This window comes from Drosophila willistoni, unplaced genomic scaffold (assembly GCF_018902025.1).
Source record: "Drosophila willistoni isolate 14030-0811.24 unplaced genomic scaffold, UCI_dwil_1.1 Seg163, whole genome shotgun sequence".
Taxonomy (NCBI): Eukaryota; Metazoa; Arthropoda; class Insecta; order Diptera; family Drosophilidae; genus Drosophila; species Drosophila willistoni.
The window spans coordinates 19,944-32,036 of NW_025814122.1; the positions used below are offsets into that span (position 1 = coordinate 19,944).

The 12,093-nt window shown below is 40.9% G+C and overlaps 1 protein-coding gene and 2 long non-coding RNA genes across 3 annotated transcripts; 2 read left to right on the plus strand and 1 right to left on the minus strand.

Moving 5' to 3' along the window:
- The first annotated feature begins 1,628 nt into the window (after positions 1 to 1,628).
- Positions 1,629 to 5,430, plus strand: LOC124460922. Its single transcript, XR_006954852.1, has 5 exons — positions 1,629 to 1,767; positions 1,841 to 2,037; positions 4,784 to 4,856; positions 4,926 to 5,044; positions 5,108 to 5,430. It is a non-coding gene; the product is annotated as an uncharacterized LOC124460922 (long non-coding RNA).
- A 1,695-nt stretch (positions 5,431 to 7,125) lies between these two features.
- On the minus strand, positions 7,126 to 7,834 carry LOC124460920 (mediator of RNA polymerase II transcription subunit 15-like). Its single transcript, XM_047012516.1, has 2 exons — positions 7,568 to 7,834; positions 7,126 to 7,461 (listed from the first exon to the last, which is right to left on the minus strand). The coding sequence occupies exons 1-2, from the start codon at positions 7,832 to 7,834 to the stop codon at positions 7,126 to 7,128; spliced, it is 603 nt and encodes a 200-aa protein (XP_046868472.1).
- Positions 7,835 to 10,574: 2,740 nt separating this feature from the next.
- Positions 10,575 to 11,740, plus strand: LOC124460921. The gene is made up of 3 exons (XR_006954851.1): positions 10,575 to 10,796; positions 10,864 to 11,282; positions 11,343 to 11,740. It is a non-coding gene; the product is annotated as an uncharacterized LOC124460921 (long non-coding RNA).
- The last annotated feature ends 353 nt before the right edge of the window (positions 11,741 to 12,093 follow it).

Consider the following 12,093-nt stretch of genomic DNA (forward strand, 5'->3'; position numbering starts at 1 on the left):
AAAAGTCTTCGATTGTCAGGAAGTAAGTTTGGGTGCTGGTCCATCGTGATGTGTTCAAAAACAGGTAAGTAATCAGAGGATAGTTCGCATATAGCTTGAGTACTTAATCTGTTGTGGTTTATTCCAGAATAAACTCCAAAGTCAATGGCTGAGGGATTTTTTCGCCGGTCGTGTGGGAAATGAGTAGGATCACCCGTCGCCAGGATTTCCAGTTTCCTGTCAGCCTGGATCACTTCAAGGAGAGTTCTGCCGCGTTTACATGACCTTGAATTACCCACTTTTTAAGGTAAGGCGTTTGATCCGCCTGGCCTCAGTCTTTCGATTGAGGCCGCTTTTTATTTTTTGCCCTTTCACCTACAAGGGTATATAGCAAAAATTTAAATTTAAAAGGCCGTTACAGCAGCAGGGGCGGGGGATTAACATTATCTTAAAACTAGATTAATACTAAATAAAAACCAGAGGGCCGGGGCTAACTTCGACCGCGTCAAAGTTTGTATACCCTTGCAACTTTTTTGGTAACTTTTTCCTTACCTATCATCAAAGTGGAAAAACGTTTAAGCTAAAAGGGCTAATGTGTCCGAAAGAACGGCCTACAATCTTAGCATAGGAAATAACGAAGATATTGATCAAAGTCACTGTTTTCCACCGATCGTTCCTATGGGAGCTATATGATATAGCTACCCGATCCTTATCAAATTTGGCACAGTCATTAACAGATATATTAAACTAACAAATGTTTAATTTGAAAGCAATCGCGTCAAAAGTAACGAAGTTATTGACAAAAGTCACTGTTTTCGAAAGATCGTTTCTATGGGAGCTATATGATATAGTCACCCGATCTTGATCAAACTTGGCATAGTCGTTTATATCTGTAATTAACTCACTAATATTAAATTTCACGACAATAGCTAAGAAAATAACGAAGTTATTGAGAAAAGTCACTGTTCGTGACTTTGCCATTTGTATGGGAGCTATATGATATAGTGATCCGATCCGGCTGAATCCGAGATATACAACGCCTGCAGTATATACAAGCCTACATGCAAAATTTCAGCTATGTGGCTCTTACGGTCTAGGAGGAGTTTGCGTTGATCCAGACGGACTGACGGACGGACGGACGGACGGACGGACATGGCTATTTGAACTCGTCTCGTCGTGCTGATCAAGAATATATATACTTTATATGGTCGGAGATGCTTCCTTCTATGCGTTGCACACTTTTGACCAAAATTAATATACCCTTTTTGCAAGGGTATAAATATACAATAAGACATTAGATTAACATTTACTTAATCTAAATGCGTTTTAGGTAATATAGTTAGTAGTATGATAGATTTAAGATTATGTTACTTTTAGCATAAGTAGTCAAGTAGGTAGCAATTTTTTAATAATAAATAAATTTGGCCAAGTCTTTTTAACCGCTGTATTGAGATTTTGTCAAGGTCAGCTGGCTGAAAGTGAGTAAGTAAAGAATTAGCAGTTTTTTGCACCTTCATGGGTGGTAAAGTCTCTCATTATTTTTTTCAGCTTCTAAGCTATTTTCAATCTCATTCAGGAGCTCGTTTTCAATTCGCTCGAGATTTTTTGAGAGTTGTTGGTCATCATTAAGGGTGACTATTTCTCCAGGCTTGAGTGGAGGCAGGACAAGTCGCTGAATTTGGATTGGCTGGCCCTTCAATCGCTCTTCTATGTACGCGCGATTTCGTGTGCCTCTTTTAAAATCTCGAAACAGGCCGTTGATCACGTGTCCTTCCATGCGCACAACAGGTTTGTTTAGTTTCGATTTTTCCTCCTTTTGTTTTTTGAGTTCGTTTCTCTCAATAATTTTTTGGTATCTTAGGTGGCAATCGAATCTGATGAGAGATGGGGCGCCATCAAAATGGGCCGTCGCCTCCCGCATTGCATGCCGATCTAGATGAGTAGTTTGAGATTGCTGCTGCTGTGTGTCAACGGAAGATGAAGCCCGTAGCTGGGAGGCCTGTGCTGCTGGCTGGTGCTGCTGGACGACCATTTGATGCTGCTGCGTATCCATTTGCGGTGAGTATTGAATATTTGCTGTCATTGGTGGAGCTGGAATGTCAGATTGCTGCTGCTGAGTGTCAGCAAAAGATGCAGCCCCTAGCTGAGAGACTTGTGCTGCGGGCTAATGCTGCTGGCCAGTCAGTTGGTGCTGATTCAGCTCCGCCAATATCTGTAGAGATAGACTATTTCCGCCAATTGATGGCGCATGAGTTGCAGGTTGCTGTTGCTGAGTGTCAGCAAAAGATAAAGCCCGTAGCTGAGAGGCCTGTGCTGTGGGATGCTGCTGCTGTGCCTTTATTCGCTGAGAATATTGAATATTTGCTGACATTGGTGGAGCTGGAATTGCAAATTGCTGCTGCTGAGTGACACCAGAAGATGAGGCCCGTGGCTGAGAGACCTGTGCTGCGGGCTGATGCTGCTTGCCAGCCAGTTGATGCTGATTCAGCTCCGCCAATAGCTAAAGATGTTGTATATTAGCTGCATTTTGAGGAACTGGAATAGTTTTCTGCCGTAATTGCCGTAATTTGCTGTGAACATTTTATACTTGCTGCAGTTTGAGGAACTGGAGTCTGAGATTGCTGCTGCTGACTGTCAGCAGTGGTTGACGCCTGTTGCTGAGTGGCCTGTGCTGTGGGCTGGTGCTGCTGGCCATCTGATTGATGCTGCTGCTGCGTCGCCAATATCTGTAGATATTGTATATTTGCTGACATAGGAGGAGCTAGATTTGTGGATTGCTGCTGCTGTGTGTCGATAGGAGTTGACACCTGAAACTGACAGGCCTGTGCTGGAGGCTAACGCTGCTGTCCAACCACTTGATGCTGCTGCTGCATCGTCATTTGCTGTAGATGATGTATACTTGCTGCAATTTGATTTGCAGGAGATGACGCCTGTAGCTGAGAGGCCTGTGCTGCGGTCTGGTGCTGCAGTGTGTTTGCAGTACTTAGAGGAAACGTGGTTGTAGTTAGCTATTGCTGGGTGCTATTTGTGGTAAGAAAGTTCTGTGTTGGTGCTGCACATTGCTGCTGGTTTGGCTGTTGAGTGAGCTGAGGTGTATTTCGTGCTGCTACCATTTTCTCTAGTTGGATAGAGTATCTAGGCCAGGAGAGCCTTGTAGGAGTAAAGGGTTTTTCCAGGATATTCCTTACTTCTACATTTGGATGTTCTAGAGTGGAGATAGCAAATCTTACGCAAGCCAAGTCATATTTGAGTTCCATGGATTTAACATTATGTTTGTCGCGAATATAGGCATTTGTGCTGAATATATCCGAGTCCGTAATTTTTCTCAGCAGTGGCTTGAGCACAAAGTTTGGCAATATGGGTTTTAAACAGGAGTTTGCTATCAACAAGGACTCCCAAGTATCGGCACGAGGACGTATTTTTAATAGGTTTGTTATTAAACTTAACAGTGGCAGCCTTAACAGCAGGTGAGGTAGATCGTCTGGAGAAGAGAACATGAACTGTTTTACTCACGTTGACTGTGAAACACCATTTGTTGGACCAGGTAGAGAACTTGTGTAGGTAATTTTCCGTTTTATTCATGGCTACAAGGGCGTTTTTATCGGTCGAGATGAAAATAGTATCGTCAGCATATGTAGAGAGCAGAGTGTCACCGTGTTTATAGGTCGGGTAATATTCGATCAGGGTTTCATGCTCAATTATGAACTTTGGAATTGGCATGTCTGACGAGTATATGTTGTATAGCAGGGGTCCCAAACACTACCCTGAGGGATTCCTGCTAAAATTTTCCAATCACGGGACATAATACCATGGTTACCGCGAACGGAGAACGTGCGATCCTTGAGGTAACTGTCCAAAACTTTGTATAGGTTAATAGGTAGTAGCTTTATCAACTTGTTACGCAGACCGCAGTGCCAAACTTTGTCAAACGCTTCTGTAATATCGATGAATATAGCCGATCCATTCAGTTTGTTTTCAAGCTAGTTGATGCTCGGCCCCATGAAATTTGCGGAATCCAAATTGGTGGTTAGGTATGGATTGTGAAAGACGGTTACATTTAAGGAGCCTCTTGGCAAGCAAGGATTCAAGTATTTTTGAGAAAGCAAGAAGCAAGCTTATGAGGCGATACGAGCTAGCTTCAGAAATTGGTTTTTTTACCATGACAACTATGGCTTTTTTCCACACTAGGGGAAGTGGCCAACTTTGATTAGGGCATTGTTGATCCTATCATATCCTGGTGCTTTTTTGTTGATTAAGCTATCAATCTCTTTTTTTAGTTCAGAGAGAGTGATGGGCTTGACAAAAGGTGAGTTGCTGGAGTCAAAGTTGGAGGAGCTACCGATGGAGTGGTGGGTTTTACATGCATACTCCATGAGAATTTTTTGGGCAAGGATGGCATTTGTTTCCTCGTTGATTTTGGCCCTGTCAAGGGGGGAGCTATTTGTCAAGTTGGGAGAGAAACGCTTCTCTAACTGGTCAGTAAACAGCTCCATTTTTTGTTCAGGTGATCTTGTCCATGCACGCTTCTTGTCTACTCCGCTAGGGATCCTAAGAGGCCAGTTAGGAAGGGGCTGTCGTTTTAGTTTGTTGGTTAATTGCCACAGCTTGTGGGGTCTGTACCGATCAGAGAAGTCTATTTTACATAGTTTTTTATTTAAGTGTTTGTTTTTTGATATGTTTATTTCTTTGTTTAGTAACTTAGTTGTATATTTTAATGTTTTTTTATGTTCAAACTTTCGTGAGAGGCAATATATCAATTTTATTTTATTTTTTTGTTTTAATTTGTGCATTTTTTTATTTATAGGTATGGCTCCTCCGATTCGGTACGTATTTGGCAGGTCCCTTCGTAGAGGTTTAGTGGCCAGGGCTGGAGCATGGTGAATATTGTTTGTGAAGATATTAATCGCGTCCTCAATGTCTAATCCAGATTCGATTTCCATATTTAGGTGGAGGGAGTCGCTGAGGGTGTTTTGCAACAGTTTGATGTTAGATCCTACAGGCAAAAGTCTTCGATTGTCAGGAAGTAAGTTTGGGTGCTGGTCCATCGTGATGTGTTCAAAAACAGGTAAGTAATCAGAGGATAGTTCGCATATAGCTTGAGTACTTAATCTGTTGTGGTTTATTCCAGAATAAACTCCAAAGTCAATGGCTGAGGGATTTTTTCGCCGGTCGTGTGGGAAATGAGTAGGATCACCCGTCGCCAGGATTTCCAGTTTCCTGTCAGCCTGGATCACTTCAAGGAGAGTTCTGCCGCGTTTACATGACCTTGAATTACCCCACTTTTTAAGGTAAGGCGTTTGATCCGCCTGGCCTCAGTCTTTCGATTGAGGCCGCTTTTTATTTTTTGCCCTTTCACCTACAAGGGTATATAGCAAAAATTTAAATTTAAAAGGCCGTTACAGCAGCAGGGGCGGGGGATTAACATTATCTTAAAACTAGATTAATACTAAATAAAAACCAGAGGGCCGGGGCTAACTTCGACCGCGTCAAAGTTTGTATACCCTTGCAACTTTTTTGGTAACTTTTTCCTTACCTATCATCAAAGTGGAAAAACGTTTAAGCTAAAAGGGCTAATGTGTCCGAAAGAACGGCCTACAATCTTAGCATAGGAAATAACGAAGATATTGATCAAAGTCACTGTTTTCCACCGATCGTTCCTATGGGAGCTATATGATATAGCTACCCGATCCTTATCAAATTTGGCACAGTCATTAACAGATATATTAAACTAACAAATGTTTAATTTGAAAGCAATCGCGTCAAAAGTAACGAAGTTATTGACAAAAGTCACTGTTTTCGAAAGATCGTTCCTATGGGAGCTATATGATATAGTCACCCGATCTTGATCAAACTTGGCATAGTCGTTTATATCTGTAATTAACTCACTAATATTAAATTTCACGACAATAGCTAAGAAAATAACGAAGTTATTGAGAAAAGTCACTGTTCGTGACTTTGCCATTTGTATGGGAGCTATATGATATAGTGATCCGATCCGGCTGAATCCGAGATATACAACGCCTGCAGTATATACAAGCCTACATGCAAAATTTCAGCTATGTGGCTCTTACGGTCTAGGAGGAGTTTGCGTTGATCCAGACGGACGGACGGACGGACGGACGGACGGACGGACGGACGGACATGGCTATTTGAACTCGTCTCGTCGTGCTGATCAAGAATATATATACTTTATATGGTCGGAGATGCTTCCTTCTATGCGTTGCACACTTTTGACCAAAATTAATATACCCTTTTTGCAAGGGTATAAATATACAATAAGACATTAGATTAACATTTACTTAATCTAAATGCGTTTTAGGTAATATAGTTAGTAGTATGATAGATTTAAGATTATGTTACTTTTAGCATAAGTAGTCAAGTAGGTAGCAATTTTTTAATAATAAATAAATTTGGCCAAGTCTTTTTAACCGCTGTATTGAGATTTTGTCAAGGTCAGCTGGCTGAAAGTGAGTAAGTAAAGAATTAGCAGTTTTTTGCACCTGGTAATCTCTCATTATTTTTCGTTTCAGCTTCTAAGCTATTCTCAATCTCATTCAGGAGCTCGTTTTCAATTCGCTCGAGATTTTTTGAGAGTTGTTGGTCATCATTAAGGGTGACTATTTCTCCAGGCTTGAGTGGAGGCAAGACAAGTCGCTGGATTTGGATTGGCTGGCCCTTCAATCGCTCTTCTATGTACGCGCGATTTCGTGTGCCTCTTTTAAAATCTCGAAACAGGCCGTTGATCACGTGTCCTTCCATGCGCACAACAGGTTTGTTTAGTTTCGATTTTTCCTCCTTTTGTTTTTTGAGTTCGTTTCTCTCAATAATTTTTTGGTATCTTAGGTGGCAATCGAATCTGATGAGAGATGGTGCGCCATCAAAATGGGCCGTCGCCTCCCGCATTGCATGCCGATCTAGATGAGTAGTTGGAGATTGCTGCTGCTGTGTGTCAACGGAAGATGAAGCCCGTAGCTGGGAGGCCTGTGCTGCTGGCTGGTGCTGCTGGACGACCGTTTGATGCTGCTGCGTATCCATTTGCGGTGAGTGTTGAATATTTGCTGTCATTGGTGGAGCTGGAATGTCAGATTGCCGCTGCTGAGTGTCAGCAAAAGATGCAGCCCGTAGCTGAGAGACTTGTGCTGCGGGCTAATGCTGCTGGCCAGTCAGTTGGTGCTGATTCAGCTCCGCCAATATCTGTAGAGATAGACTATTTCCGCCAATTGATGGCGCATGAGTTGCAGGTTGCTGTTGCTGAGTGTCAGCAAAAGATAAAGCCCGTAGCTGAGAGGCCTGTGCTGTGGGATGCTGCTGCTGTGCCTTTATTCGCTGAGAATATTGAATATTTGCTGACATTGGTGGAGCTGGAATTGCAAATTGCTGCTGCTGAGTGACACCAGAAGATGAGGCCCGTGGCTGAGAGACCTGTGCTGCGGGCTGATGCTGCTTGCCAGCCAGTTGATGCTGATTCAGCTCCGCCAATAGCTAAAGATGTTGTATATTAGCTGCATTTTGAGGAACTGGAATAGTTTTCTGCCGTAATTGCCGTAATTTGCTGTGAACATTTTATACTTGCTGCAGTTTGAGGAACTGGAGTCTGAGATTGCTGCTGCTGACTGTCAGCAGTGGTTGACGCCTGTTGCTGAGTGGCCTGTGCTGTGGGCTGGTGCTGCTGGCCATCTGATTGATGCTGCTGCTGCGTCGCCAATATCTGTAGATATTGTATATTTGCTGACATAGGAGGAGCTAGATTTGTGGATTGCTGCTGCTGTGTGTCGATAGGAGTTGACACCTGAAACTGACAGGCCTGTGCTGGAGGCTGACGCTGCTGTCCAACCACTTGATGCTGCTGCTGCATCGTCATTTGCTGTAGATGATGTATACTTGCTGCAATTTGATTTGCAGGAGATGACGCCTGTAGCTGAGAGGCCTGTGCTGCGGTCTGGTGCTGCAGTGTGTTTGCAGTACTTAGAGGAAACGTGGTTGTAGTTAGCTATTGCTGGGTGCTATTTGTGGTAAGAAAGTTCTGTGTTGGTGCTGCACATTGCTGCTGGTTTGGCTGTTGAGTGAGATGAGGTGTATTTCGGGCTGCTACCATTTTCTCTAGTTGATTAGAGTATCTAGGCCAGGAGAGCCTTGTAGGAGTAAAGGGTTTTTCCAGGATATTCCTTACTTCTACATTTGGATGTTCTAGAGTGGAGATAGCAAATCTTACGCAAGCCAAGTCATATTTGAGTTCCATGGATTTAACATTATGTTTGTCGCGAATATAGGCATTTGTGCTGAATATATCCGAGTCCGTAATTTTTCTCAGCAGTTTGTTGTGCGTTCCACAGATTTTTTTGAATAGAGTTTCCGAAATAAGGCTGCCCCATACAGGAATAGCATACGTTAGAATGGGAACAATAATTTGCTTAAATATTGTGACTTTACACCTTGTGCTGAGGGAGCTCTTTACGCCAACAAGCCATTTTAGGCGGTGATAGATAGCTTTTGCTTGAATACATAGGTGGGTTATGTGATTTTTTAGAATTAGTTTACTGTCTATGGTGACTCCTAGATATTTATATTGATTAGCGTTTTTTATAGGCTTTTCATCGATTTTTATTAGGTAAGATCTTAGAGCAGGGGAGATGTTTCGTTTTGTATATAAGACATGAACAGTCTTATCATTATTTATCGTAAAGCACCATTTAGTTGACCATTTGGTGTATTCATTTAGGTATTTTTGCATTTTCCTGATGGCCATGTAGGCATTTTTATCAGTAGATACGATTATAGTATCATCTGCGAATGTTGACAGTAGGATGTCAGGGTTCTTCTTGGCTTCACCTGATACCATGAGGAAGTCGTGTTCAAAGATATAATCAGGAATTGGTATGTCAGACGAATAAATATTGAAGAGAAGGGGGCCCAGAACACTGCCCTGGGGTATTCCTGCAGTGATTTTGCCAATTCTGGAATTTGTGTCATCTGTGCCCCTGACTGTGAACGATCTATCCTGCAGATAGCTTTCAAGAATCTTGAACAAGCAGTAAGGCAGGAGTTTGGCCAGTTTATTCAATAATCCTAAGTGCCACACTTTATCAAATGCTTCAGTAATGTCTACAAATATAGCAGAGCTGTATTCTTTTTGATCGAGTGATTTTTGTAGGAACTGTGTGACCCTTGCGAGTTGGTGTTCAGTGCTGTGGTTTTTACGAAAGCCAAATTGATGGTTTGGAATTGCTTTGCGAAAAGTTGAATACAAATTATATTGTTCACACCAAAGATTAAAAAGGGGCAACGTTACAAGGTCAAGGACAATATCCAAACTATTCACACGAAATACGTTTTGGATGGCAAAGCAACGATTGCTTTCAAGAAGCCCTCACAGAATCTGTTGATTAAATGTGATCTCATTCAGCTGAAGGGATTCCTGCAGACACTTAAACTGGGTATGGAAGGCAAGGATGTCATCAATTTGAGACTAACTACAGTCACTGCCATGGCACAAAAATCAAAGTTACAGACGAAAATGGCTATAAATCGTCATAGTGACTATCCCAGGCAAAGGCCTTTCCTCGATATCTACAATCCCTAACAATAAACAATACGCAATTGGTTAAATTGAGCTATCATATATGCTCCTTACGGAATCTAACTCACCTGGATGTATTCAGCAATAAGTTGCGTAAGGTAAGGAAATAAATAAAAAGACAACTTTTAGCATCTTCAAAACTAAATTTAAATTTCCAGTTACCTGTTGAACTGGGGAGATTACACTTGAGCAAGCTCGTCCTCCATGACAATAATCTGGGTGAAATGGACGATTGGTCATTTCTAAATGGCAGCAAATTACGAGACTCCCTGCGCGAATTGGATTTATCGGCCAACGATTTGACATGTTTGCCTTTGCCTGTGGTCAAGTGCCACAAATTGGTTAATTTGAATCTCAATTACAATAATTTGACTCATCTACAATTTGCCATACGTCGCCTGAGAAGATTACGCTCGCTTTACGTGTCGGAAAAAAATTAAAATCCCTGCCAGCTGCCATAGATGATTTACGTATTGAAATCTTGGATGTTTGGCGTAATTCATTCAAGGGTCTCAATGTCTTGGAGGCTCATCGCCTGGCCTTTGCTTCCGATGTGGACGGAGCTTCAACTCATTCGCCTGAACCTCTCTGGCTTCAAGCTGCCCAAGCTGTGGCCCAATATGAACTGACAATCGATTCCCTGCCAGCCATACTCATTCAACTAATTGCCGAGGCACCAAAATGTTCCTCTGGCAATTGTGCTATGCCTTAGACAATAAGCACATTATCGAACGTGTTGGTCAACCGAAATTTGTAAATATTAAAAATCTTACCTATAGTCGAGGGCACATGACCTATTCTGATGTTGTCATATGTGGCAACAATTGTAGTAAAGGCAACCAATGTAAGAACCTATTCTCATCTCTAATTAACTGATATTAGCCTATTATGCCAATGTGCCAAACAAAAAGTGGAATTAATACTTAAATATTATGAATAAGTAAATGAAAGAAAAAGCTGATAGTACTGTGATCTTGTTAATCTGTTTATAATATCTTTTAGATTAAAATGCTTCTAATCTTAGTCTCCTGTTTAGATTAACTTGGGATTTTGCCCAGATGACTACCTATTGGATAAATGGAACTCAAGAACTTGAAATCAATTGCAATTGAAGAACATCACTCATCTTTATTTGGATCAACACGCAATTAATCTCAACTGAAAGGGCTTAAGGACTACGGGGCAACCTTCATCTTAAATAAATAGAAACGAAGATTTATTGTCATTATTCTTGAAGGAGGTATACAACTGCAAACTTTTCTCTTTCATTTTGATTGTGATAAGAATGTATGTAATTTATATTTCAGGATTCCAAAAGATATGATTTCCAAGGACATTGTTTTTCCTGATTAGTCGAAGTGCGTCAGCCATTATTTGATTATGTTAATGCGATTAACTACTCTTGCTTTTAGTCAAGCAACTTTTATTCTTATGTCAAACAAAATTTTAATTTTCCGTCCATTCCATCTAAGAAATCGATTTATTATCGATAGGCGGAGACTTTGATGTGGCAACCTTCCTATTTTTAAAACAGCTGATTGTATTTTTCCGCGTTAATTGGTTTGATTTTATATTTTTTTATTTTTTAAGTTTATACCACAAGATTAAAATGAAAATCCTCTGTGAGGTGCAAATGGTGAATCGTGTGACCTAAGCGAATCGTACGCCGCGGGCAGTTAATCCACTTTGGCCATAGGCTACAAACAGAGCGCCCTGGATTCAAATGGTATGAAAAAACAAACAAAACAAAAATAATAATAATAATAATTATTTTACATTGCAACAGGGAATACAAAAAAGGAAATGGAAATGATATTATTCACGCCACAAATCAAGACTGGGCAGCGTTACAAGGTCAAGGATAATATGCAGGCGGTTCACACGAAATACGTGGCGGACGGCAAAGCAACAATTGGATTCAAGCAGCCGGCAGAAAATCTTTTGATTAAATGTGATCCCATTCAGTTAAAGGGATTCCTGCAGACTCTGAAACTGGGTATGGAGGGCAAGGACGCCATCAATTTGAGACTGATTATAGTAACTGCCACGGCCATTACACAAAAAGCAAAGTCACAGACTAAAATGACCTTTAATCGTCGCTGCGATTATCCCAGTCCAGATCAGTTTATATATGTTGATATTGTCAAATGTGGCTACTGTAAGAATGTTAAATCATGCGCATGATCTTCCTGATGTTAGTTGGAATATTTTATTTATTATTTTAATATTACAATTCTTAATAAAGTCTGATCTAAATGAGAATTAATGTTAAAGTTTCTTCAGAGAGATCATTTAATGTTATTAAACTTGCCTAAATTGACTAGTCTTAGATTACTATCGGTATAATCTGCCAAAAGGTCCGAATTGTACACAAATCTAGTACACTTAATTGATTTTTTGATATATAGCAAATCCAACCCATGTATATTGGAAGTTGATTAGTTATTTGCCAATTAATGTATCTCAAATACTCTTGTTCATTGTTTCATCTCTACTAAATTAGAACTCTCTCCATTAAACATAATGTTTAAAGGTTG

Coding starts and splice junctions, on each gene's coding strand:
- LOC124460920 (XM_047012516.1), bottom strand. CDS start 7,834: ATGCAGCAGCAGCATCAAGTGGTTGGACAGCAGCGTCAGCCTCCAGCA. Junction 7,462..7,567: donor AGCAGCAATCTCAGACTCCA/GTTCCTCAAACT, acceptor CAACATCTTTAG/CTATTGGCGGAGCTGAATCA.